The 27,634-nt window shown below is 58.6% G+C and overlaps 1 protein-coding gene across 1 annotated transcript; it reads left to right on the forward strand.

The window, feature by feature from the left end:
* Positions 1–1,033: 1,033 nt before the first annotated feature.
* On the forward strand, positions 1,034–16,613 carry NOM1 (nucleolar protein with MIF4G domain 1). The gene is made up of 11 exons (XM_036246372.1): positions 1,034–2,314; positions 4,422–4,549; positions 6,458–6,653; positions 9,567–9,890; positions 11,415–11,525; positions 12,162–12,329; positions 13,092–13,213; positions 13,938–14,070; positions 14,407–14,538; positions 15,600–15,709; positions 16,439–16,613. The coding sequence occupies exons 1-11, from the start codon at positions 1,034–1,036 to the stop codon at positions 16,611–16,613; spliced, it is 2,880 nt and encodes a 959-aa protein (XP_036102265.1).
* Positions 16,614–27,634: the final 11,021 nt, after the last annotated feature.

Below are 27,634 nucleotides of genomic sequence, written 5' to 3' on the forward strand. Positions count from 1 at the left end.
GGACAGATGGGAGCTTTGTGACTCCCGCTCTTGCTGCCTCCTTGCACAGCCCTGCACACGTGTCCCCAGCCCCTCCGGGAGGAAATGAGCCATGGCCTCACCAGTCAGGGCATGGGATGGGGGTACCGAGCGAGGGAGGCAGGGGCGGGCCAGGGCCCCAGGTGCCCCTTCCTCCTGCTCCTCACCCCCAGACTGGGAGTCCCTTCCTCCCCTGTCACTTCTCTCCAGAAGCTTAGGAGACCATGGTCCAGGCCGGTGGGCAGCCACCAGGGCTCCCATCTCAGCCTGTGAAATACTCGATCCCAGAAGTCAAGGTGTGAGCAGGGTTGGTCCTTCTGGGGCTGCAAGAGAAAATCGGTCCAGAGCCTGGTGGTGGCCAGCTCTCCTTGGCTCCTCGCTTGGGATGCATTCCTGTGCCCAGCCCTGTGTCCCAGGTCACCTGGCCTCCCTCTGGGCCCACGTTCCCTCTTACAAGAACACCTGTCATTGCAGATGGGGCCCCGCCAATCCAAGACCTCCTCTGAACCTGACGACCTCTGCAAAGGCCCTATTCCCCAATAAGATGAACCTAGGCATGGACTTGGGGACAGGACCACCCCAGGAGAGGTTTGCACGCACACAGAAACTGAGACTGGAGGCTGAGCGGAAACGGAAGTCTCAGAACAGCAAGCTGAGGATGAAGATTCCCCCAAATACTCGTGTCTACACGCAGGAACAGCGGGACACATGCTCCCACCCAGGTAAATGCACCCACGTATGAAAAGACCCACGCCCTGCCGACAAGCACGGTTCCTGCGGGGGCAAGTCGTGCAGGGGCCTCCCCACGGTAACCCGTGTTCGTGTGTTGGGTGAGAACGTGTCTGCACCCACCGGTCGGTTCCAAACGCCCTGCGAGCGCGGACACGTGCGGAGGTGCGGCCCCTGCGCTGCCGCCCTCCGGCCGAGAGGGGGCGCCGCCGCGCCTCGCGTAGCACGCCGCCACCCGCCCGGAAGTCCCGCCCCTGCCGGAAGTCGGCGTCGCTGCGTCCGGAAGATGGCGGCGTCCACGGGCTCGGGAGCGCCGGGCCGGGGCGGCTGGCGGCGGCGCGGGCGGCGCGGAGGCGGGCGCGGGGCCGGCGGCGCGGGGGCCCTGAAGCGGCTGGCGCTGGCGGTGGAGGACTTCGTGCAGGCGCGCTGCGGGGGCCAGCCCTCCGGCGGCCGCGAGGGGCCCCGGGCGGAGCGGCGCGCGCGCCCCGGCGGCAGGAGGAGCCGCCGGGAAGCGAGGAAGGAGAAGCGGCAGCTGAGGAAGGCGCGCCGGCTGCAGAGGACAGCGGAGGGCGGGCCCCGGGCGGAGGGCGCCGAGAAGCGGGCCGCGCGGGCCCCGCCGCCGCCCCAGGCCCCGGCCAAGGCCGCCCCGGCCCGCGCCCCGCCCCGGGCCCCGGCCAAGGCCGCCCCGGCCCGCGCCCCGCCCCAGGCCCCGGCCAAGGCCGCCCCGGCCCGCGCCCCGCCCCAGGCCCCGGCCAAGGCCGCCCAGGCCCCGGCCAAGGCCGCCCCGGCCCGCGCCCCGCCCGGGCACGGCCCCGGGAGCCCCCGGCCCTCCGCCGCCGCCCGCGCCGCCCGCAAACGCGCGCTGCTGGCGGCCAACGAGGAGGAGGACCGGGAGATCCGCAAGCTGGAGCGCTGCCTGGGCTTGAACAAGCGCCGGAGGAAGGGCGATGCCAGCTCGGTGCCGCTCAGCTTCGCCCGCGACGGGCTCGACTACATCCTGGGGGCCCTGGGGCCGGGGGCCGGGGGCGGCGTGTGCGACAGCAGCAGCGAGGACGAGGAGGACGGACGGACAGCCCGCGAAAGCCACGCGGGGAGCGACGCCGAGGCCGGAAGCCACGCGGGGAGTGAGGCCGAGGCCGGGAGCCACGCGGGGAGTGATTCCGAGGCCGGAAGCCACGCGGGGAGTGAGGCCGAGGCCGGGAGCCACGCGGGGAGTGATTCCGAGGCCGGGAGCCACGCGGGGAGTGAGGCCGAGGCCGGGAGCCACGCGGGGAGTGATTCCGAGGCCGGGAGCCACGCGGGGAGTGACTCCGAGGCCGGGAGCCACGCGGGGAGTGATTCCGAGGCCCGGAGCCACGCGGGGAATGACTCCGAGGCTGGAAGCGGGAAGCAGGAGGCGGGAGCGCAGAGCGAACCCGAGCAGCAGGAGGATGTGCGGGTGGAAAAGCGGGGGAAAGAACACGCAGAAGGGAGAGCGAAAGAGAAAAGGGGGAAAAAGAGAGTCCGTTTTGCAGAGGATGAAGAAAGGAGCGAAAATGCCCCCGACGGTGTTGACGCAGGGTGTCAGGTATGGTGGGAACCATCTCGGCCCTGGGGGGCTCCCCTCAAAATGAGGCGGAGGACAGCGCTGGCGGGAGGGAGTGCTCAGCCGATGTATTCGTGTTTGCGCTGAGTGTGAATAAATAGCTTGCTCTGTCTGCTTTCATGTTTTTGAAGTCCCAAAATGAAGAGTAAGGAGGAAATCCTCTCTAGAGGCCTGTGGTCCCAGGCACATTCCCACCGGTCGTCCTTCAAGGTTTACTGCCTCACTCTCCAAACCTGGCTGTTCCCTGCCCTTCACTGTTCTGGATCCTTTCTTCCCTCCCCCAGGCCTTTTCTGTGCAGCTGCTCCTGGGGTGAGTCTTTCTGAAACACTCACTTGAATAACCTCACGTGGAAAATCAAGTTTCCAGTCCAGAGCACAGCAGTCCAGGCCTGCATGAGCTTTCCCTGTCCGCTAAACCAGCTTGACCCCTACGTGCAGCTTGAAGGCAGCCTGTGGAATTGCGTGTTTCCTTCCCACCACCGTGTTCCCCTCTGTCCACGGCTTTGCTTTCTGTGGATTGTTGCCTGCTGTCAACCATGGTCCAAAGATGATTAAATGAAACTCACAGAGAGAAACAATTCATAAGTTTTAAATAGCACGATGTTCTGAGAAGCGTAATGAAGTTAACGCTGTCCTGCCCGGTCCAGGAATTGTCTCTATCTGCTACCCACCCTTGAGTCACTGAGGAGCCCTGACGTTGAGTTTTCACATTGGTTGCCATAGCAGTGCAGTCCTTGTGTTCACACAACCTGTTTCCCTTCGTGATGGCCCCAAGCGTAAGCGTGGTCATGCCTGCACTTTGGATACGCTAAAAAGAAGCTGTAAAGCCCTGGCTGGTTTGGCTCAGCGGTTAGAGCGTTGGCCCGCGGTCCAGAGAGCCCCGGGTTCAGTTCCCGCTAAGGGCATGTACCTCGGTTGCAGTTTGTCCCCGGCCCTGGTTGGGTTGTGCGGGAGGAGCCACTCGATGTGTCCCTTTCACGTGATGTTTCTCTCTCTCTCTCTCGCTTCCTCTCTCCCTTCTGCTGTATCTAAACATAAAATGGAAAAATGTCCTCCGGTGAGAATAAAAAAAAAAGTAAATAATAATATTAATAAAAAGAAGCTGTAAAGTGCTTCCTTTAAGTGAAAAGGTCTGTATATAAAGTTTAGTACTGTCTGCAGTTTCAGGCATCTGTAGGGGGCTTGAAATGGATCGCCACCAATAAAGGGAACTCCTATAATTCATCATTCTGCCCCTAAATGTGTTACTCCTGCTCACGAGGTCTTTCCTCATTTCCAGGTTGTGGTGTTAGGTGCTGTCAGGCATCCCTGGGACTCCTCCAGTCTTAGGTATTGGAGCTGCCCCGCTTCTCCCCAGCAGTTCCTGAGTGCAGTAGTTCCTCTCTTAGAACATTGTTTTTAACTGTTGCTAGTTTTTCCCACAGCCTGTTCAGGTGTGATTGACATACAGGGTGAACTAAGGTGTCTCCAGAGTAACCGTTTCCATGTGCGTCCGTGCTTTCTCCAGCTGGTTTGAACTCCCTAACTGCAGGGATAGTCCTTACAGGTGCCCTGGAGGCTTGTCACTCAGGTGCACAGGGCGTGTTAGTGGTCAGATTCATAAGCAACTCTCAGATCGACAGTCTAGGAGATAGTGAGCAGTGGATAGGTTCGGAGTCCATGTAAGTTTACATATTGGTTTGCAGCAAGTTTGAAATTACTCTAGCACACTGTCCCTCTAAGCCAGTGGTACGTCTGGTGTTTGTGTGCCACGGTGCTGTGCCCCTGGAAATTAAAGCTGGGCAAAGTGTAGAATATCGGGCTCTGTTGGCAGATCCCGGAGCGGCACAGCCAGGTCAGAGAACTTTGGGGGAAACTGGACAGGAAAGGGATCAACATCGGCGCAGGTGGTGAACCCACAGGTTCTGAGAGGAGCGCTTCTCCAGCGCCCATCTGGGCACTCAGCGAGCTCCCGGTGTTTATTAAGCAGCCGTGGTTAGTAGTTCCAGCTCGGCCATCTCTGGAATGTAACATTTAACTGTGACTGTAGCAAGGGGGCAGTGCAATTTGTTCAGTGTAGACTTTTGTCATTTATTTCTGTCCTTTCCAGCAGAGTCTTTGTGAAAATGGGGGAAAGTACGTCCCCCCTCATGTGCGGCGAGCCGAGGAGACGGTGGACGCCCAGAAGAGGGAAGAGAGAGAAAGGCTAAAGAAGCATGTCCAAGGCCTAATCAACAGGTAACCTTGCAACACTGTTGCATTGTCACTTACAGACATTGTTTTCTAAAAACAGAGAACTACCTGGCCAAAGTGGCTCCGTTGGTTGAGCATAGTCCTGTGCACCAAATAGTTGCTGGTCGATTATCGGTCAGGGCACATACCTGGGTTGTGGATTTGACCACCAGTTGGGGAGGTTACAGAAGGCAAACAGTCAGTGTTTCTCTCTCATATTGATGTTTCTCTCTGTTCCTCTATCTAAGCATGTCGTCGGATCAGGATTAAGAAAATAATAATAAAAAAATAAAATTTAAAAACATAGAAACTATCCCAGGAATTAAAGCACAGTGAGGGGGCAGGGCTGTGGCCACTGGTTGACTCCTTTCTGTTCCCATCTTGATGCAGCCAAACCCAGACCTGGACAAGCAGGACGCCCACCTTTTCTCTTTGGCACACTGAGCCCTTCAGAGCTTGAGAACCACAGGTGCCCACGTGGTGGTTCTGAGGAGTCCCAGGAGCAGGGGCAGCAGGACTGGCCCTCCTCCCTGCAGAGGCAAGGTCATGGCCTAGAGTGGCCCTCCGGTCAGGAGTGTGTCCCTCTGTCCCACAGGTCCATCCCCTTGTCTGTGGGTGTGCAGCTCTGCAGAGCCACCCCACGCTCAAGACAGAACTGGCTGTGTCACCCAGCGCTCCTGTCACCCCTTGAGTCACACACCCCCATTGCTTTTTAAGCCTTTCTTTTCAATAAAAACAACAGTGTCCGTGGTGCAAACGGCACGTTCATGTTCGCTGTGAGCACAGGCGCAGCTCCCAGGGCACACCCTTCCTCCCCACCAGGGCACGGAAAGCTCCCCTGGGTGCTGAGCAGCTGAAGGTTCTTTGTTTTTCTTATCCTCAGCCGAGGGCATCTTTGCATTTATCTTCAGATAGGGCAGGAGGGAGAGAGGGAGGAAGAGAGAGAGAGAAACATCGAGTGGTTGCCACCCACACGACCCTAGCCAGGGCTGGGGACAAACCGCAACCGAGGTACGTGCCCCTAGCGGGAACCGAATCCGGGACTCTCTGGTCCGTGGGCCGATGCTCTAACCACTGAACAAAACCAGCCAGGGCTGAAGGTTCTTTTTTTTTTATCCTCACTCAAGGACATTTTTGCATTTATTTTTAGATAAAGCATGAGGGAGGGGGGAGAAACATCAATGTGAAAGGGACACATCAACTGGTTGCCACCCACACAGCCCCAGTTGGGGACAACCGAGGTACGTGCCCTTAGCAAGAACCAAACCCAGGACTCTCTGGTCCACAGGCCGGCACTCTAACCGCTGAGCCAAACCAGCCAGGGCTGAAGATTCTTGGTTTAATTCTCACCCAATGATATTTTTACATTGACTTTTTTTTCAGATAGAGGGGGGAGGAGGGAGGGAGAGAGGAGGGAAACATCGATGTGACAGAGACACATTGATTGGTTGCATCCCACATGATCCCTACAGGCCAGGGATCAAACCCGCGACTCTGGTTCGAGGGCCAACACTCCAACCACTGAGCCACACCAGCCAGGGCAGGAGCTAAAGATTTTGATGTCGGGAGAAAAGCAGGAAGTTGGAATTTCCCAACAGCGCATACGTGCAGGATGGTTCCCCGGGGCACTGGGCCAGGGCACCCGTGCAGCACACTCTGGTCTAAGGGGTCCTGTGTGCCCGTCACTGCAGCTGCCTGTCAGCTAGAAAGCCGGCGGCTACATTGTAGGGCTCAGGATTGTGTCCTACACAGTGCATGCTAGGTATTGGGCCAGGTAAGAATTGTTCACGAGGTGGTGTGCACATAAAATAGGGCGTGCGGTTGGTGGTATTGATACCTCCTTTTTTTTCATTGATTTGAAAAATAATTCCTAGTTCTAAACACCGCTCTGCTCTGTCTTGACAATGTCTGCAGGTTGAGTGAGCCGAACATGGCCTCCATAAGTGGGCAGTTGGAGGAGCTGTACATGGCCCACAGTAGGAAGGACATGAACGACACGCTCACCAGCGTCCTCATGAGCGCCTGTGCTCCAAGCTCGGCCATGCCCAGCAGGCTGGTGATGGAGCACGTCCTCCTGGTCAGCATTCTGCACCGCACGGTGGGGATCGAGGTAGGGCGGCCGGTGCCTCCGCGGCGCTGCTCCAGTGTCCAGCTGGAGGCAGCTTTGTGTTGTATTCTGACCCGCGGCCAGTGAATACTGACTTTGGTCAACGGTTGCCTTTGTGTGGGGTCAGCTCCAGCGTGTCTGTGTTCCGTGTCAGTGTATCTCCTCTGGCCGACGTCCCGACGTGCCCTCGTTTCCCCGGACGCTGATCCCAGGTGTGGGAGGAACAGTCCAGTTCCAGGGTGTGGACAGGGGAAGCGAGCAGATGGCGAGTCCGCAGTGGTGTTCACGTAGCAGATGGTCTTTCTGTTCGAGGAAGAGCTTGGGGTGCCTTTGGATCTCTACGCGGTGTGGAGCCTCAGTGGTGGGGTTTTGTTTCTTTGCCTTCTGATAGCCCCAGTCCCGAGAACGGGCCTGACCGCCAAGCACGCTGCAGGGCCGGCCCTGGTGTGGTCTGCAGACTCTACGTCCTCCCCACGGTGGTCCTCGTGGGCTTCCAGCCAGTAGGGCCGATGTTGCTTGAACCCCACTTTGCAAGTACAGCAAAGCCAGAGGGGCTGTGTGATGGTCCCCAGACACGGGCTGTGGAAGGCTCGGGAGCGTGTGTTCAGCTGGGCCAGCAGGCCTTCCGCTCCCTGGTCTCCGGCCGCTTCCTTGGTCCAGCCTCAGCTCTCAGCCCCAGTCAGGAGCATCACTGGGGCTTTTACAGAGTAGGGCTCTTTATGCACAAACTCACCAAAATGCATTCTCCTTCGTGGTGTTAGGGCCCCACGGGGACCGCAGTGTGGGGCAGACGCTGCCTGTGTCCAGGGCTCGGCTGGCGGCCTCTGCCGTTGGCCTGGTGAGTTTTACAGTAGCGAGCACCCTCGGGAGCCTGGGTAAGTGCTCCTCAGAGGTCAGTCAGTCAGCTTCTGCCCGAAAGGTGGGAAGTCCAGGACCTGCCGGGCACTGGGGTGGGCACAGAGGAAGGCGCAGGCTCCGGCTCCTCTGGGCCTGCTGGGCACTGGGGTGGGCACAGAGGAAGGCACAGGCTCCGGCTCCTCTGGGCCTGCTGGGCACTGGGGTGGGCACAGAGGAAGGCGCAGGCTCCGGCTCCTCTGGGCTTGCTGGCACTGGGGTGGGCACAGAGGAAGGTGCAGGCTCCGGCTCCTCTGGGCCTGCTGGGCACTGGGGTGGGCACAGAGGAAGGCACAGGCTCCGGCTCCTCTGGGCCTGCTGGGCACTGGGTTGGGCACAGAGGAAGGCGCAGGCTCCGGCTCCTCTGGGCTCTGGGCGTGCCAGCTGCTCAGGGAGTCAGTTCCCCTGAAGCGAGGGCGGTGTCTCCAGGAGCCGTGCTCGGCCTTGCATGGTGCCCATCCGCTCTTCGCTGCGGACTGTGATGAGCCGCCACACCGTTCCTTGTGCCCGGTGTTGCTGCAATTTGGCGCCGTTACAGGGCTTTCCTCGTGCCCCCGTGTCAGAGCCAGGCCCTCCATGACCAGGCGGTTCTGGCTGACGCAGAATTTCACGGAGTTCTAGTGGGAGCCGTGCACCCGACTGCCTACAGCTTGTCGGGAATTGCTGGGTCGGCAGCGCGAGGTGATCGGTCCACTTCTCGCCACCCTCACGGATGGTGTGACAGGCACTGGAGAGGGCTCGCCCCAGGGGAGCCGTACTTCAGCTGAGGCACCGAGACACGTCAGGGCCGTGAGCTCTGGGGGCTGCGCCCGTTGAACTGCAACTCTGGGGACACGAGTGTCCTGCGGAGTCCAGAGTGTTTCACGAGCCCATGGCGTCTGTCTCTGAAATGCCCACGTCACTTAGGATAAAAAACCAGGTCTCTGCAGGTTTGTGTTAAAATCCTGTCAGATTAACGTATGTGCTTAAATAACTTCAGCAACATAATGGTGCTGCCATTTCTAAATACTAAGCTAAGTTATATTTTATTTTGAAGACATTCAATAAATTTAAATTTTGGTAAAATTCCATAATTCCATTCATGTGTTGAAAACATATCTGAGTATATTTTATGTTTGAATTTTTCTTGCTGTCTGCAGAATTCTAATTTCTCTTTTTTAAGTTATAGTAGAATATACTGTAGTGGTCTTACTATACTTTGACCTTTAGTGAGGGGGCTCAGATGGGGAGTTTACACGTTAACTCACTAACCCTCCGTCTTTGGAAAGTAGAGAACACAGACCGTCGGAGCGGCCTGAGGAGCCGCTGCTCCCTCTTGCCCAGCCGTTGCCTTTCGCTGGAGTCCTCTAGCGTCTAGTTTTGTGTTTGGGCAGTGACACGTGTCTGTTACGTTCTGACCTGTCTGGGCGAGCTCACCTGCACCCACGGCTAACCAGCCCTGCTAACCTGCTCTTCGCCCCGGCTTCCTGTTCCCCAGTGTATCATCTTCCGCATCCAGTGGCTGAGTGACTGGTCACACCGGCTCTCTGTCTCTGGGTCGTCCTGGTTAGGTCCGTGGCTGCATTGGCGCAGGTCTCCCTTCCGCCAGCCCGTGGACACCTCTCCAGGCCCGTGTCAGCCTGCGCTTTGGAACGAGCGCTGCTGGGCAGTGCAGCGTTGCAGAGATGCGTCCGGGACGTTTCTGACAGTTTCTTTGCTCCAAGGAACCACATGGCTGCTGGCCAGAAAACACCGCCTTGTGGCGTTGAGACGCGAGGCTGTGTGCACAGGGAGGTTGGGCGCCGCGGCGTTGCTCTGTGCTGTCTGCCGGCGGGTTCTCACGGGCGGGCTCTGAGCACTCAGGCTTGCGTTGGAGGCGTTGCCCTATTGCGGCGTGTACCCTGCGCATGTATACCGATGCGTCAGTGATGGAAGTGCTGGCTCTCAGCATAAACATCCACGTTTGCTGGAGAGGAGGGGCCCCAGAGTGTTGCTGGCACGGCTGCCACGTTTGCGCTGACATCTGTCTGTTTCTCTGTGCAGGTCGGAGCCCACTTCCTGGAGGCCGTGGTGAGGAAGTTTGCTGACGTCCACGAGAAGGGAGGCGAAGGCAAGGAGTGCGACAACCTGTTCACCATCATTGCCCACTTGTACAACTTCCACGTGGTGCACTCGCTCCTCGTCTTCGACATTCTGAGGAAGCTCATTGGAACTTTCACAGAAAAAGATATCGAACTGATCCTGCTAATGTTGAGAAATGTGGGCTTTTCACTGAGGAAAGACGATGCTTTGTCCCTTAAAGAAATGATCGCAGAAACCCAGGCCAAAGCCAGTGGGGCCGGCGGCAGGTTCCAGGACCAGACCAGGGTACGGTGCTTCACTCGACACGCTTCCTAGGGGCCTAAATGCGCAGAAACTGACCAGCACTTAGAAATAAGTGTTTGGGGTAAATATTATGTTTCATTTCTAGTAATCTCGCATCTTCTCATGTGACTTGATGGTTTTCTCTTTAATGTATGAATGAACCTTGTTTCTTTACTAAGAACTAGGTATTTTGTGAGTTTAAGAATGGATTCGTCTGACACTTATCCATTCAGAACTGCTCACAGAGGAAGGCCTTGGGGCTGTGGGCTCAGGTGTCGGCCCCCTGGAGGCTCTGCGCTGGACAGCCATGGGCCCTGAGTCTTCCTGGCCTTGGTTTCCCTTCTAGAAACCAGGCTGATCAGGATAGAGTCGCGATTGGGGGGGCTCGGGAAGCCCCTGGGGCGGTGTGAGGAGCAGGACAGGGTTCGTGTGGGGCCCACGGGGAGCAGGGCAGCAGCCTTTGCCAGGACTTGGGCTTTTGCCCTGGAGACACCTGAAGGGTTCCGAGCAGGGAAGTGACGTAGGAAGCTTTCTAATGGTCACTCTGGCTACCGCATAGAGGTGCTCCGGCAGGGAGTCACCCTGTAGGGGTGGGGGTCGGTGGTGGGAGGATCGGCTCAGATACAGTGGACACGGGCGTGGGAGTTAGGGCTGACCGGTCCTGGTATGGGTGGGAGGGAAGGGTACCGTGGAGGAGGGAGGGACGGGTCAGCCCGTGTGCTCACTTGGGCCTTGCAGGAGATGGCTCCGAGGGAAGACCGGCTTGCATCTGAAATCCCGAGGACAGTCCCTGGTTCACTGGGAGCAGTGTGGTCTCAGCCCTCTGGGGTCCTGGGGCTGTAGGGTGGGGAGTTTCGGGTACGGATTTGGCTGCACGGTCGAGGGAAGGGCAGGGGAGCCAGGCCAGAGTGGTTCAAAGGCGATGTTGCCCAGAGGTCAGCAGAGACGGGGAGTAGCCAGCACTTGCTTGGGGGGTGGGGGGGCAGGGCGGGATTGGGCATGGCTCTCAGTGTGTCTGGAGCTCCCTTTTGGGGGGCAGTGGAGATCTTCTGAAACTGGAGGCAGCCCCGGACACGCTCAGTGCACATTTACGGACACCGGTCAGCACTGGGAGAAGTCTCAGGAAAGGCTGTCTAGGAAGTCTCTATACTGTTCTGGCAGCTTTTCTGTAAGTGTGGCACTATTTCCAATTTAAAAATTAAAGTAAAAAGGCCAGAGTGGGAAAGAGTGGTAACGGGGGAGTGGGTGCTGAGAGCACAGGGCCTGGAGGGAGGAGTTTGCGGGGAGGGGCGCAGAGAGGGAACAGATCTGTGAGCTGTGGTCCGGGTCCCGCCCGGGGTCGGGTGCCGGGTTCACCTTGACACGGTTCTGCACAAGTGCCGCGGCAGCCTGAGGGCGCCCTGCCTGAGACCGCTGGTCTGTCGGCATGATGGCCACATGCGTCGGACTGCTTGTCTCCTACTGAGTGGAAAAGTCAGTTGTTTAGACAGTTTGAAATGATGGTTTTTTCTGTCTTCTTTTTTAAAGATTCGGTTCATGCTGGAAACGATGTTGGCGTTGAAGAACAACGACATGCGGAAGATCCCGGGCTACGACCCTGAGCCTGTCGAGAAGCTGAGGAAACTGCAAAGGGCTCTGGTGAGTCACTTCTGCTTGCGCTGGTTTGAGCCTGTGTCGCCATGAACCCACCCTGCACCCCTGGCAGCGGTTGGAGCTGTGAGTCAGGTGCCTGGTTGCTGAGAGTTCCGAGGGATCGGATGGCAGCTGTTTCTGTGGTGAGACGCAGGAGTGGCTCGTGTGCAGGGGAGTCCCTGTAAGTTAAGTGTCCCCTATACTCAGCCTGTGGTGCTAAACTTAGCTGCACAGCAGAATCACAGTAGAACCTGCTGGTCACTTTGGAAGAGGCCCCACCTGGATGAGGCGTTGGCAGGGGAGGAGAGGGAGCTTGTCCGAGCTCCCAGGTATTTTTCACGTGGGGCCACAGCTGAGAGCCACTGCCCTCCCCAGTCAGGGCCAGTCCTCTGTCCTGTCTTCAGTCAGATCCAGAGTCACTGACGCAGTGGATCCCGGGCCCTCTTGGTTGCTTCCTGTGTGGCCTGGGAGCCGGAGCCTCTTGCCCCGCTGTGACAGCCTTCCACAGACAGCTGGTGGGGTCAGAGCCGCAGACCTCAGCCCAGGTTCCGGGAGCGGGCCTCTCACTCGGCGGCACTCTGAGCAGTGGCCTCTCAGACCGGCCCCACCGAAGCGTTTCACCAACTCCTTTCCTTCCGGCAGGTGCGAGGCGCGGGCTCGGGCACAGAGTCTCAGCTGCGCGTGTCCTGGGACAGCGTCCTGAATGCTGAGCAGACGGGGCGCTGGTGGATCGTGGGGTCCGCCTGGAGCGGGGCCCCGATGATCGACAGCAGTCAGCAGAAGGCCTCGCAGAAGCCGCTCGCAGGCACGGTAGGGGACCTGCTCACCACTACCATGGGCCTCACTGCTGTCCCCGGAGCGGCCACCTCACTCTGCTGGCTGCTACCGAGATGGGCAGATGCGGGCTCACTGAAGACCTTGTAGAACTTGCTACTGTTTTGCGATACAATTTAATTCCATTTCTGTTGTTACTTTTTAAGGGATTTGTTTCAAGTCCCAAAACATGAAAGAGTTACAGGTTGACCGGAAAGGGTGCAGAACATCAGGGCGCTGGCAGGCAGACCAGCTCTGAGACACAGGCATGCTGCCTCCTGGGAGAGGCGGCCGCTGGGCAGTAGCCCGGACCTCAGACTGGCAGAATTCTTTGCACCTCTTTGTATTTTGTTACTAACTGAAGCCCATATGGTATTCAGAGTTTCTTCTTTTCCCCTGACACCCTTTCTGTCCCAGGATCCCACGTCACACTTGGTTGCGCTGGTTCTTCCGGCTTTGACCACTGGCCTGTCTCGTTTCCTTGTTGCTCGGGCAGGCAGGCCGCACCGCCACGTCCAGCGGTGATCTCCGTCTGGGCTTGCTTGTTCCTTCCTGGGTTGTTCTCCTCCTGGGATGTTGCCTGAGAATAAAGATGTGGTGTTTACATACATGATGTTCCTACAACGTGCAGTTACACTTCGGTGACTTCACACAATCCTACATGTTGTTTTTTAGAAGCTTTAGTGACTACAACTAAACCAAAGTAACAGACCTTATTAAAACTTGTGTGACCCATGTCTCAATCACCCCTCTTTCCAGGTTAGCGCCAAGATCCTGGAACTCGCCCGGAAACAGAGGATGAACACTGACGTCAGGAGAAACATATTCTGTACAATTATGACTAGTGAGGATTTCCTGGATGCATTTGAGAAGCTTCTAAAGTGAGCATTTGTGCGAACGCTTGACCCAGTTGAACTGATGTCGAGAGTAAGCAGAGCTGAGGTTGCCCCTGGGGTCAGGCTGCTGGGCCGGCCTGCTCCTACCCTGGACCAGCGTCCGGCTCAGCAGCCTCGCCCCGCCCCCCGGCCGCGAGTACTTCCAGGTTTTTAGTCCATCTTCACTAGCTGGCTAGCTGGCTTTTCTCCAGGTTGTAGGTGTCTTTCTTATTTTAAATTTAAAACTGCTTGGTGTTTAGTTGCAATAAGATTTAAAAGGTACCTGCATACTACTTTGACAAGGTACTACTGAACATATCTGTAGTAGTTTCCTAACTTACTTCGAATTCGGAAAGAAAGACGGAGCTGTCCCAGGACTGGGTCCTGGTGCAGGCCCAGCCCACATGGATGGCGGTGCCAGGGCGGGAGCCTGACTCGGCCACCGTGGTACTGGCCCTGCTTCTGCCCCTCAGGAACCAGTTGCCTTCGTAGGTGGCACAGGACTCACAGATCAACGTCCCCTCCACAGTCACCTCAGTTCACCTCGGTTGGGAACACTGAGGCCAGAGAGGGTGGGGACAGGGACAGAGCCAGGCCTTTGGCTCCTGCCTTGTTACCCCACCTCCTCGGCTCAGCTCCCTTTTAACAGCTGCCAAACGGCGTGAGCCGCCGAAAGATGCCAGCCTTCAGCCCTTCGGGTCTGGAGGCTGAAGCGCTTGCGCTGTTGCAGGCTCGGACTGAAGGGCCAGCAGGAGCGGGAGGCCGTGCACGTCCTCGTGGACTGCTGCCTGCAGGAGGCGGCGTTCAACCCCTTCTACGCCTTCCTGGCCAGCAAGCTCTGTGGCTACGACAGGAGGTTCCAGGTAACTCGTCGGGAGGCCGCAGGTCTCCACGCTCCGCTGTGCTCTCAGCGTGTGGCCGGGCCCCCACCTGTGGTGAGTGTCCCGAGTCGTCCAGGGAGAGCAGCTGGGCACAGCCGTGTCCGCATGTCACCTTCCCGGTCGCGGGTGAGGGGCTGTCCAGCCCAGCCGCCGGCGGAGGCCTGGGGTCTGGCACTGCTGATCGAGGGCAGAGCGCAGCTGCCCGTGTCCCGGAGCCTGGGGGTCAGGCGCCACAGGCGGGCCGAGGAGCGAGTGCCTTCAGGGTCTGGTCTGCGCGGGGTCCAGTGACCCTGACTTCTCCTCCTCCCTCCCCGGCAGGTGACTTTCCAGTTCAGCATGTGGGACAAATTTCGAGAGTTAGAAAATTTGCCAGCCACTAATTTCTCCAATCTGGCTCATCTGGTAGCCCACCTGTTGAAGACAAAATCGCTTCCACTTTCTATCTTAAAGGTCTGTGCAGTCGGTGAAGTTGTTAAAGCAATGGAATGGGTGACACGACACTTATATTTGGTGCCTTAAAGTAGTACATTTCCTGAGATTCTGAAAAGTATGTTTGTTGTTGTATCCGCCACGGAAACCAGCCAGGTTCGCATGGATGTGGTTTCCCAGGCGAATCGAGGCCCAGCGACGGTTCTGCTCCTCGGAGGGAATGTGCCTGACCTCATGGCAGAGCCCGTGTTAGGAGGCCGCCGCTCCCTTAGGGGGGGGAGGGGAGGAGCGGTCTCGGGGCTGCTGCAGGGTGTTGCACAGATGGGACCCACGGTGCACCAGAGCCGGTGCATCGGCCACAGGGCCTGGGCAGTGGGACCGCTGGGCCTGGGTGTCCTGAGACGGGCTGTGAGGAAACTGAGGACAGACAGCAGGGCTGATAAGTTAGGTTCAGTGAGGGCGCAGCGGGCAGTGCTGCAGGCTGCTGTGGGCCTCCGGGCCCTGTGTTCGAGGGGGCCGTCTGCTGCAGGTCATCCTGGGTCAGGGAGCCGCGATGATACCAGTGGTTGGGGCATTTATTATTTCTGGACCTTGGTCAACGGCGGTTAACTGAAACCGTGGAAAGTGAACCCAAGGATGAGGAGGGACTGTTGCAGCACTTTCGGAAACTGGGAGTAACGTGAAACGGAGAGGAGTGCCTTCAGCCCCCTGATTCGGGGGGGGGGGTGCCAGCTGGACACCCGCCAGCAGAGCCGGAGACTTCCCGTGGCCTCGCAGACACGGGTCACTGTGTGAAACTGGACGTAGCCTTTTTTTTTTTTAATTGATTTTTAGAGAGAGAGAGAGGAAGGGAGAGGGAGAGATAGAAACATCGATTGGCCGCCTCCTGCACGCCCCCCACTGGGGATGTGCCCTGACTGGGAATCAAACCAGGACTTCTTGGTCCAGGGGACGACGCTCAGCCCACTGAGCCACACCGGCCGGGCTGGACCTAGCCTTATTTGAAGGGGCAGGTAGTTATTTAGAAATTGCTGGAAAGGTTGGCTACTCTACATAACTTTATTTTCCTTGCACCCTGTCAGGTGATCGAGTTCAGTGAGCTGGATAAGCCCAGAGTCCACTTTCTACGGAAAGTGTTGTACATGCTGCTGATGGAGACCGAAGTGGAAGACCTCGGGCTGCTCTTCACAAGGTGCGTGCAGCCTTCTCCGTGCACTGCGGGAGGCCGGGGAGGGCCGGCCTTGCCCTCGGCGTGCAGCTTGCTCGTCTGGCTTCAGGTGAAGCCAGGATGTTGTGCGTTAGATTCAGGAACAGGACACCTGCCTAAGTAGCAAGCTGATGATTTCTGGCAAATAGGGTGTGTGAACTTTTTCATTGAGAATTCTTTTATTTTGGTTTATTTTTATTTTTATTTATTTATTTTTTTTTATCCTCACCCGAGGACACTTTTTCATTCTTTGTTCAGATAGAGCAGGAGGGGGAGAGAGAGAGAGAGAGAGAGAGAGAGAAACATCGATGTGAAAGGGACACATCGAGTGGCTGCCACCCACACGACCAACCAGGGCCGGGGACAAACTGCAACCGAGGTACATGCCCTTAGCGGGAACCGAACCCGGGTTTCTCCGGACCTCAGGCCAACGCTCCAACCACTGAGCCAAACTGGCCAGGGCTATTTTGGTTTATTTTTAGAGGGGAAGGGAGGAGAGAGAAACATCTGTCAGTTGCTTTCTTCATGTGCCCCAACCAGGGATCGAACCCGCCACCTTTTGGTGTATGGGATGATGCTCCTGCCAGCTGAGCCACTCCGGCCAGGGCAGGAACTGTCTTTTTAAAGGAAATGAGGCTCTGTCTCCCTGTCCGAGGCCTGGAGTGGGACCTCGGTGGACGGCTCATGCCTGACGGTCTGATGGTTCCTCCCCAGGGTGTCCGACAACCCGAAGCTGGGCGTGCTATGCGAAGGCTTGAAGCTCTTCATCAGCCACTTCCTGCTCAAGAGCGCGCAGGCGCGCCACAGTGCTGAGGAGGCCGGACTGCTGCGGGAGAGAGCCGAGCTGGCCACCAAGGCCCTGCAAGGGAGGGCTGTGCTGAGAATGTAGGGCTCGGCTCCGGGCGCCCTTTTGAAACCCAAAGCCTGTCACTCTGCTGACTTAAAGCTGGGAGAGCCCATCATGGTCTGTCGTATTTAAGATACTATATTTTGTCATAATTTTTGATCCCAGGTTATATTGTGTTTGTGTTGTGAACTGTTTGTGCGTGGGCAGGAGGTGTGGGCATGCGTGGCAGGAGGCGTGGGCGTGCGTGGCAGGAGGCGTGGGCAGGAGGCGCGGGCGACTAGACAGTGTACTCTGAGTGCCAACCTGGGCGGTGCGTTCTCGTGTTTCCATGGACGAGATGGGCCACTAGAGGGCGTATGTATAGAAACGGCGCATCTACCTTTATCACATGTTGGTTCAAGTTCAGAAACCACCCGCTAGTTGTGGTGCCTGAACTGTCGTCGGTTATTGTGAGCACTTGCAAGTGTCCTGGGAAAGTCGGCAATGACCGTGAGCTGAGCAGACGTCATGCGACTGGTGTGCAGGGGTCGTGCACCTCAGGCCTCATGCGGCACGTCCTCCTGTGTCGGTAGCTCGCACCCATGGCTTCAGGTGGTGGTGCACTGTCCTAAACACTTGGAGGAGCTTCCCCAGGGGCCGGGCTGAGTCGGGATCTGGGGCAGGGAGCAGGGACCCAGTAGGACCACCCCCTTCCCGACACGCAGGTGCCTGAAACATCAAGCACCCTGTGCCTGCGTCTGCCATGGTGACATGTCGTTGTGTCAGCCCCGGATGTTCTTCACCCTCCTCCGTGCTGCAGACTCGCCCTGAATGTCACCTTCAGTTGTTGCAGTCACCACGACACGTGTGGGCTCATCTCCGCACACCACACACCCGTGACATGGCCGCCTCAGAAAGCTGCCCTGCCGAGAGAGGCCCCTCTCCTTTGTGACCCGCTGCCACTCGTGGGTAGAGATGCAACAGGGTCCTGAGTGTCTCCGTGTCTCTGAACTGAGGGGTGAAGTTTCGAAAGGTGCACGAGATGTGGAGAGTTCAATGCTGGGTTTACCACTTGGACAGCAGGCCGGCCGTGTGCCATGTGCCGACAGCCTGCATCTCGTCGGGGCCTCTCGCAGGAACGTGTGCTGGGCGGGGCAGCGCATCGCAGGGTGCCACAACACCCCACACGCCTTCCGCAGCAGGAAAGACTGTCAGCACCGGCTGTCTCTGGTGCAGGCCCCATCTCCTGCAGACAGAGGTCACCGGCACATGGGATGCTGGCCGCGGTCAGTTAGATGGTCAGAAGTGACCCCACGGGCCAAGAGATTTCCAGAGACGTGCCTGCTGGACGCTCGTCAGAAGGGGGCGCCTGTGAGTGGGCGGGTGGGGGCAAGCAGCTGGGAAGTTTCCGAGGACATGGTGCTTCTGTCCACGTCAGGGTCTGGCTCCGGAGCCTGCGGAGGCCGGGGTCGGGGCGCAGACCTGCCAGCTCCCAGTGTGACCTGGGGACCCTGGAGGAGGGTGAGTTATGTGAGGGGGGGGCAACTCCGACGACAACACAGCAGGGCCCACACGAGGGGCTGGGAACACGTGGACTTGGCTTTGGGGCACGTAGAGTCCACTCCGGGACACACCAGGCACCGCACGCTGGAACGGTGGAGGCAGGTTCCCACCGGGGGCCTCTCGAGGGCCTCATCTCTGACACAGGGTTCGGGGTTCCCGCACAGTGGGCGCGGGTGTCACGGACGCTGGTCCAACCGGGACTTTCTGGGACGTGACCGCGGCCTGGGAGCGGGAGCGTTGCCCTTCCTCACCCTGCCCTGCACCGTGTGCGGCACTCACAGGCCGGCGGGAGGGCCGCGTTCCCACGGTGACATGCACCTTGGAGCTGGACAGATGAGAAATGGGGTTTGCGTGATAAGGTGATGAAAGGGATGTGGGACCCGGAACACCGAGACCACGTGTTCCTAGGAAACAATGCCGGTGTGTCTGGGCTGCCGGAGCCAGGCTCGCTGACCTTGAGCATGTCCAAATGAGCATGTATGGGCCGCCGGCCCCCATGGTTACCAGGTCGACGCTTTCCCAGTCCCCCACGTGTGGAGGGAGGTATCTGAAGAAGACTGCCTGCCCCAGTGTGGTCTGTGCCTTCACTCCTGCTCCAGGGGCCAGCTTGAGACCCCTCTCCTTGCCCCGTGCTCCCGTCTGCCTGGCAGCCGCCTCGCCTAGACCTGCTGCCCCTCCGGCCCTGAGACCAGAGCGTGGGCCAGGGCGGCGTGGAATGCAGACCCAAGAAAGGATTCAGCTCTGGCCCGAGTAAAAGTAGTTGAAGGCGTTTTAAAAACTACTCTCTGTAGAAACATACAACAGACTGCTCATCTCTCGTTATTGCAGCCATTTCCAGAGAGAGGACAAGTTCTTCCTCTTACTTCTTCACGCCAGTTTTTAACACTTGTCACGTTTCTTCTCTGTGCATGCAGACGTGTCTCTGTACATGCAGGCATCTGTGTCTCTGCACACACATCTGTACACGCAGACATGTACATCTGTGCACATCTGTGCACACAGACACACGCGCACACCTGTGGACACGCCTCAGCAGAACTATCGGAAGGTCGTGCCACTCAGCTCTTAAGCCACCAGCCTGCCTCTCCTGAGACAGGACAGCCTCCTGTGCCTGTGGTGCCCTCCAAGCACCAGGCGCCCACACAGCCTCGCCTGGCAGACAGGCCGGAGTCAGTGCCGCCCGTGGTTCCTAAGTCAAGTTTCTAGAGATGCGTCTTCCTGAATAGAACGCTGCCGACTTTGGACCCGCCACTTCCTGTCTGTCTCTCCTTGGGACCAGCACCCCTGTTCCTGACGCTTCCCGTGCAGGTCTCAGGCGAGCTGGGCGGCCCCTGGAGCCCTGGGCTGGGCTGTGAGTGAGCGTCCAGAGGAGCTCGGGTCGCTGGCCAGGTGCTTCCTTCTGTCAGCGCCACCAGATTTGCTGTCCAGGTGTCTGTCTGTCTTTTTCTTGTTAACCCTCACCCGAGGGTTATTTTTCCATTGATTTCCAAATAGAGTAAGAGGGAGAGAGAGAAACATCGATGTGAGAGAAATACAGCGACCGGTTGCCTCCCACTCGCACCCTGACCGGGGCCGGGGATAGAACCTGCGACCCAGGTACGTGCCCTTGACCAGGAATTGAATCCATGACCCTTTAGTCCAAGGGCCAGTGCCCAAACTCTAAGCCAAACCGGTCAGGGCACCTTCGTCATTCTTAAGGGAAATTAATCACCAGAAGTTTGGGACGTTTTACAAGGAGAATAAACGAGGCAGAACACGGGCTTCCTGCTCACTGCATCCCACCTGCTGTTCAGGCAGCCTGGCGATCCCCCCAGACTTGGCCACGGCCTGGGGTCGCACGTGCTTCCTTCTGACCCTGCCATTTCTCCTCTGGGTTAGCTGCATTCTTTTCAAAAACGCCCTTCCTTAACCCCTGTCCACTGTTCCCAGAAAAGACCAAAAGAGCCATGTTTAGACCTCGGTGGCAGCGACGGAGCCGGAATCACGCCACCGGCGGTGGCCCGTGCAGGGCGTGTTCTCAGCAGGACACATCAGGCTGAGGGGGGAGGTCACACAAGCACCACCAGCTCAGCCGGCCAGGTCGGCCGCCCTTGTCCCCGTCGAGGGTACGGTCCTGCTTCCCCATCCTGGCACCTTACAAGCTTCCCTGACTCGGCTGCTCGCCCTGAACCCCACGGTGGTCACCCTGCGTGGCCCAGCGCCCAGCGTCAGGGCAGTTCTTACCATCCCATCAGGACGTCGTTACACTGTCCATGAGCCATTTCTTAGAAGATCAGAGCCTGGCCCTGGCCGGTGTGGCTCAGCGGTTAGAGCATTGGCCTGTGGACCAAAGAGTCGTGGGTTCGATTCTGGTCAAGGACATGGACCTCGGTTGTGGTTTGTCCCCGGCCTTGGTCGGGGTCGTGCGGGAGGCAGCCACTCGATGTGTCCCTTTCACGTCGATGTTTCTCCCTCTCTCCCTCCTGCTCTATGTGAAGATAAATGCAGAGTTGTCCTCAGGTGAGGATAAAAAAAATGAAAACAAAGGCTGGGCATTGCACCTCTGCAGCCGTGTTTCTGCTGGTGAGGAGGACCCCAGTCGGCACGCAGCTGGCCTGTCAGAAGGTGAAGGGGGACCACCCGACCTTCCACCAGCCCAGCTTGGCCGGCCCCTCACGGGCGCCAGCCCAAGCCTTTCGGAAACGCTGCCGGTGAAGTCAGTTCAGCGTCTGCGTCTCCCGTGCGGCGCAGGCTCCTGAGCACCAGGCGGCGGCAGCCTCTCCAGACTCGGCCGCAGTCACAGCGACGTTCAGTCGCGTCTCATTTCTTCACACTGGCCTTGACTTCTGTGCCTCCAAGGACAAGCAAGTGACCAGCTGACGTGGTTTGTCGGGGGGCTTCTCGGGAGGGAGGACTTCCAATGCTCAAACTGGGAATGTCCTAGGAAATGGATTGGTTGGACCCCTGGGAGGCTGCAGAGCCTCAAGGTGCCTGGCGAGCCCTCTGGGCTGGTCACTGCTCTCCTGGCCACGGGGCTGGACGGTCCTGCAGCCCCGCTCTGGCCCCAGCGCTTCTGCCCCCCGTGCTGCTGTCAGTAACTTGGCCAAAGACACGGAAGGGGTGCTGGTCAGCTCTGCTGTCAACCCGACACCGGCGGGAGCAGGGCACTTCGGAGTCTGAGTCCACGACCTCTGACCACTTCTGTGTCCTTCAAAGGACGGAGCACTGTGTTGTTAGTGACCAGGCAGGTTCCCTTCCAGATGTCGGAGAGCAGAGCCGGTCCCCCTCCCCAAAGAACAGGGGGAGGGTCTCCCGTGCCGGCTTCTTCCCCAGCCCGCCCCCCTAGCTGTGCCACTGCTGCAGGCCTGGGTCCACTGCAGGACTCTGGGGAGCTGGGGAGCCCTCTGGGGGGATCCTCAGTGACAGTAAAGCAAGACTTGCAAAATAGTTCAAAAGGAGGCCGGGCCCGTTCAGCCTCTCGGCCTCAGGGAGCCTGGTTCAAAGGGGCTGAGGTTAGGTCTGTTATCCTTAGTGCTTCACTTTGCCCAGACTGGCCAGAGCCCTGTTCTCCTGGAGTCCGCTCTGAGCAGGTGTGGCCGAGGGCGTCGTCTTCAGACGCGATGCAGAGGTAACGTGTTGCACGCAGGCCTCCCCGTAAGCGCTTATCCAGAGCCCACCGAGCGCCGAGAAGCCGGCTCATGTGTTTGGGGCATAAAACACACTTATTTCACTCGTCAAAAATACAATGTGATTATTTGAGATTTATTTGATCCTTGCCCTCCAACTTCTGATTGGCGGAGGAAGTGCATTTCGGGGCGGCCTGGCCGGCCTTCCTGGCTGTGCAGGGATCGTTAGCACCCTCGCGCTTTTTGACGCCAGCGGACCATCAGATCTGAAAGCCCTCTCTGTTTCCTTAATCAGGCTGGGCCGACCTCGTCTGCTTTTCCACTTTAGCAGCTGTGGGCTAATGAGCCGCCCAGGCCTCTCCAGGGACAGCAGGGCCGGCTGGGGAAGGCTGGGGGCGGCCGCCTGGCCTGGCCCCGCTGCCCTGCCTGGGACACGGCGCTCCCTGTGTGGCACCCAGCTCTCCAGGACTGGGAGGCCGGGGTCCTTCACGCAGGACCACTGGGAGCTGCCGGTGTGTGAGTGAGCCTCACCCTGCTGACAGCTCTCCAGGGCAGGAGTGTCCGCCGCCCAGACGAGTGTCCTGGCTGTGGGTCAGGGTGGGCAGAGGGTCCCACTCTGCCGGCCTGGCTCTCTGCGGTAGGCCTGCAGGAGTCTAGCCGCTCCCCCTCCAGGCCTGGGGGACGGGCACTTGCTCAGAGAGCAGTTCCAGCCCTCCAGTGCCCCCCCTTGCTGGCTGCCTGCCTGCACCCCTGAGAAACTCGGGGAGACAAGCCCCCGAGTGTGGGGCAGTGGACCTTGTAGGACAAACAGCAGAGAGCAGGCCGGCTGGGTCACCACGGGCCTCTGACTGTCCCCTGACGGTGGCCAGAGGGCCCATGTCACTGCAGCTCCCAGCAGCCAGACTGGGAAGCCAGGGCCGGGGGGCTGCGGGGCTGCTCCCTGCCCACCCTCCTCCTCAACCAGCCTGCAAGGCGCTGGGCTCTCGGGACCCAAGGGGACGCCTGGCAGGGAGCCCTGTTTTCCGCACCTGCCGCCCGCCCGAGAGTGTCAGCGCTGAGGACGCGCGTGGGAACGGCCCCGGGCCCTGCCCGCCTGGCGGGAATAAAGCCCCGTTGTTACCTGTGAGCGAGAGGCCCGATAACAGCAGAATATTATCAGAATATCAACAGAATATAACAGCCTCTGCGATTAGGAGGCAGCTGGGCCTGGAGCCCTGGTAACATTTATGAGTAAATATAATTTGTTTCTGTTTCTGATTGTGAAGGTCATGGTGGTTTAACCCTGTTAGGAAGGCCTCAGACACATTATCTGCGCAGGTAAGACTGGGAACGAGAACACCGGCACTCATTAAAAGCGAATTACTGTGTTTTATGAAGATAGGAGTGGGAGGCCAGCGGGGCGGGGTGGGGCTGGGTGGCTCCAGGGGCCCCAAGCAGGGGCTGGGACACACGGACCCGCAGCCCCCTGCAGACCGTGTGGGCCACTCTGAGAAATGCAAGAGCCTCTGCAGGGCCAGCAAGGTCCGTCCTCGTCGGACTCGTGATCACGAATCCACCTGCGGGTGGGCACTGGCAGGTCACCGGCTGCTGCCGACGGACTGTTGGCCACAAGATGGGGGTGGCCAGTTAGGAGCATGCTGGACCGTCAGGGGGGGCCCTGGCGGCTGGGGACAGTGGACGGTCCTGGGTGTGCTTGCGGCAGGCTCTGCACCCACCGGACATGAGGGCAGGACTGAGGTGCCGGGTCGTAGGCCTGGCACCTGGGCGGACGTGGTGCGTCTGCTGCAGCGGGGGAGCGGCCCTCTGGTCCTCTTCCTCTGCCCGTCTCTGTGCTGGGCCCCGGGCAGTTCAGGGAGAAGCCAAAGCAGGCTGGAACAGGGCATCGGGAGGTGGCCGGGACCGGGGCGCATCAGCGGACAGCGTGGGCGGGATGAGGCCGAGTGGTGGCGAAAGACAGGGTCGTGAGCATGTGACACCACTGACTGGCACGTGCGGAGGGTTCGGAGGCGCGGTCACGGGCCAGTGCGGGCTGGCGGTCTGTTGGCTCCCAGATCTATGCGGCCCTTCTCAGAACGGACCCCAGTCTTCAGTTATGCCTGTGGCCCCTGGAAACATCCCTTCCCACTGCCCAGTGACGCCTCTGCGGCCGTGGGGAGAGTCAGCTCACTGCGTGGACACGACAAGGTCGCTTCTGGACGGGGAAGGGTGCGCCCTTCTTTGCCTCTGTCCCCGTTAGCGGGATGTGGAGCCCGGCCGCCATCCTGAGCCATGGCGGAGTAGCCAGCCAGCGACCGTGGGGCCCCAGCCCAGCCCAGGGTGGCCTGGGTTTAGAGAGAATGAACCTCTGTCTGGGAAAGCCACTGTGGTCTGGGCTGCCCTGTCCTTGGAGCCATCCTAATCGATGGGCACAGCGCACACAGCCACAGGCACAAAGACTCCATGGCCACCCCCAGGGACCAGAGCTGCGAGACCTCTGCAGGGTGCTGCCCCTTTGGCCACCCTCCCAGGCAATCTGCCCGCAACCTGCCCAACTCGGTGCCTGGGACACAGAACAGGGCCCTGCGCTCCTCTGCCCAGCGCCGTGTCCGGCAGACCGCGTTCCTCAGTAGTCCTTGGCTCGGGAAGGCAGGACTCACTGAGGTTCTCCAGCGGGGAGGCTGAAAGAGGTGGGCCAAGGGGTGCACATGGGACCAGAGCTTTTCCTGTGCCACTCGTCACCCCGGATGCTGTGACCCATGGCAACACTCATTAGCTCCCCATTCTGGGGGCCGCAGGTCAGCTGGCCCATGGTCTCAGCATCCAGCCGGCCAGCCCACATTTCCACGTGACTGCTGCCCATTTTACAGGGCTCCACTCATCCTGCTGTTGAGGGTCCCACTGGTCAAACAGGACACGTGTCCACGTGAGGCACGGAGGGGACAGCAGCAGGCACCACACCCGGGCCAGGAGGCTGGTGCCCAGAGAGGAGACCACAGGTGTGGACACGGGAGCTGGCCTGTTCCATGACATGCACTGGGCAAAGGGCACCAGACTCCTGCGGGCCGCCGGAGGGGCTGCTGTGGGGTCCGTCCCTGTCCAGTGTCCTCGCCTCTCTGCAGCCAGCCCACAGGACAGGCGATGCTAGATGCCCTTGGCGGGGGGCCGTCCTGAGCCCCAGGGAGGCTGAGTCCCTTGCCAAGGCCTCCTCTGCCTCCTGGCTCCTGTCCTGGGAGTCCCAAAGGAATCTACAAAAATCACCCCCACCCACCCCATCTTCTTCCCAGTGCCTGCACCTGGCACATGACAAACATCCGTGTCTAACCCTCATGCACCTGTGAGCCGGTAACGGTGTCCTCATCTTACAGACGGGCCACTTGGGCACAGACAGGCCACGGAACCCTTCCCAGCCGCACACTCGGTGAGGCGGGTGCAGTCTCAGGCGGCCAGGCCCCGCCCGCCCCCTCCACACCCTGTGCTCTAGGCAGGGGGACCCCTGGGTGACAGGCTCGGCCCGCCCCCTCCACAGCCCTGTGCTCTAGGCAGGGGGACCCCTGGGTGACGGGCTCCGCCTGCCCCCTCCACACCCTGTGCTCTAGGCAGGGGGACCCCTGAATGACGGGCTCGGCCCACCCCCTCCACACCCTGTGCTCCAGGCAGGGGGACCCCTGGGTGACGGGCTTGTATCCATCTGGAAGGATGGATAGGACCAGGGAGAGGGGATGACAGATGCTTGGGTGCAGACACACAGCGGGGGACTCTGATGTCACTGGAAGGTCAGAAGTAAGCGCAGTCAGTGCCCTGTGCCGGTGGTGCCCAAGCCCCCTCTTCCGGAGGCCTCCCTGAGTCTAAAATGTACAGGGCATCTTTTGATGGGAAAATTTTGTTTTTCGTTTTTACTTTCCAGAGTGGTCTAGGGGTGTGTATTAATTATTAAAATTAAGAAATCATATACCTAAATACACAATGTTATATCTCAATGCAAAGGGAAAATAGCCCTGTCCAGCCGGTGTGGCTCAGTGGTTGAGCGTTGACCCTGCATCAAGAGGTCGCTGGTTCGATTCCTGGGCAGGGCACATGCCCAGGTTGTGGGCCCGACCCCCAGTGGGGAGCATGCAGGAGGCAGCCAGTCAATGTTCTCTCTCATCAATGTTTCCATCTCTCTCTCCCTCTCCCTTCCTCTCTCTCTCAAATCAATCAAGGGAAAAAACAATTTTTTAAAAAAGGGGAAATAGCCCTGGCTGGTATGGCTCAGCAGTTAGAGCGCTGGCCCAAAGACCAAAGAGTCTCGGGTTCAGTTCCGGTCAAGGGCACGTACCTCTGTTGCAGGTCGATCCCTGGCCCTGGTCAGGGTCATGTGGGAGTCAGCCAATCAATGTGTCTCTCTCGAATCGATCTCTCTCTCTCTCTCTCTCTCTCCCCCTCCCTCCCTCCCTCCTACTCTGAGAAGAATCAATGGAAAAATATACTTGGGTGAGGATTTGAAAGAAGGGGGTAGTAGAATAAATCATACGTGCAATCTACTTCTGTCTCAAAGTTCCCACTCCCACACCCAGACATGCCTGTCTATTCTTTCTTCCGAATGTTTTCCCACAACAATGCTTGGGAACATTTGAGTCAGTAAGTGCACGTTCACTCATTGGCACTCAGGATAAATACTCCCCACAATTCTTAAAGGTCCCCAATGCCTGCCCTGGCTGGGGGGCTCAGTGGGTTGGAGCATCGTCCCATGCACCAAAAGGTTGTGGGTTTGACCCCCAGTTGGAGTGTGTACAGGAGGCAACTGATGGATGTTTCTCTCTCCTCTCTCTAAAATCAATAAAAACATATCCTCTGGTGAGAAATTTTTGTTGATGTGTGGGGAAAAAAAGTCTCCAATTCCTCTCACCCAACCCCTTAAAGACAGGCCTGCGCCATCACCCAGTTCTCATGTCCCTGTCCCCCAGCACAGCGAGAGTCCTGCATGGTGGGGGTCGGCAGCGCTGAGGGCCCCGCCCCCTCTCCCCTCAGCCTTGCCTCACAGTGATGCAGGCAACCTCACCCACCAGGGAACTCAAGCGCTTACTGTTTGCTAGTCACACCTTCTCCTCCCGCTACAATGTAACCCCAGAGGGTGGAGATCCTTGTGTTTTACTCCCGATGTATCCTTGTGCTTAGAACAGTAGCAAGTATTCTGAAAAGACTGGCTGAATGGATGAGAGCTCGGATGGCCTCCTGGGTTAGCTGCTGTGACGGATTTTGTGGGTGGAAAGGCTGCAGGTGACCCTGGCCAGGTGGCTCAGACAGTCGGAGCATCGTCCCGTATACCAAAAAGCTGTGGGTTCAATTCCTGGTCAGGACTCTTACAAGAGGCACCCCACATCAATCTCTCTCTCTCTTTCTCTCCATATACCCTCAGGTGAAGATAAAAAAAAAAGTGGCAAAACCTTGAAAATGTTTAAAAGGTGAGAGGGTCATACAGGTCCCTAATCCCAGGGCAAATAGGAACCTTACAGCTCCCCTGTGGAAAAATTCATCACCAGGGTAAATCCAAGCTAAGAAGTAAGTGTTGCAGACACAGGAAAAAACACCATTGGCATTTATTTCCTTTACAGATTTATCTATTAAAAATGAACCTGCAGGGCCCTGGCCAGTTTGGCTCAGCGGTTAGAGCGTCGGCCTGCGGTCCGGAGAGACCTGGGTTCGGTTCCCGCTAAGGGCATGTACTTCGGTTGCAGTTTGTCCCCGGCCCTGGTTGGTCGTGCGGGTGGCAGCCACTCGATGTGTCCCTTTCACATCGATGTTTCTCTCTCTCTCTCCCTTCCTCTCTCTCCCTCCCACTCTATCTGTACAAAAAATGGAAAAATATCCTCGGGTGAGGATAAAAAAAAAAAAAAAAAAAAAATGAACCTGCAGGGACCTGTGGCAGTGCTGGTCTCTGAGCCTGGCTGGGGGCTTCTC

The sequence above is a fragment of the Molossus molossus genome, unplaced genomic scaffold (assembly GCF_014108415.1).
Source record: "Molossus molossus isolate mMolMol1 unplaced genomic scaffold, mMolMol1.p scaffold_m16_p_7, whole genome shotgun sequence".
In the NCBI taxonomy this organism is placed as follows: Eukaryota; Metazoa; Chordata; class Mammalia; order Chiroptera; family Molossidae; genus Molossus; species Molossus molossus.

Coding starts and splice junctions, on each gene's coding strand:
- NOM1 (XM_036246372.1), top strand. CDS start 1,034: ATGGCGGCGTCCACGGGCTCGGGAGCGCCGGGCCGGGGCGGCTGGCGG. Junction 12,330..13,091: donor AGAAGCCGCTCGCAGGCACG/GTAGGGGACCTG, acceptor CCCTCTTTCCAG/GTTAGCGCCAAGATCCTGGA. Junction 13,214..13,937: donor GCATTTGAGAAGCTTCTAAA/GTGAGCATTTGT, acceptor GCGCTGTTGCAG/GCTCGGACTGAAGGGCCAGC.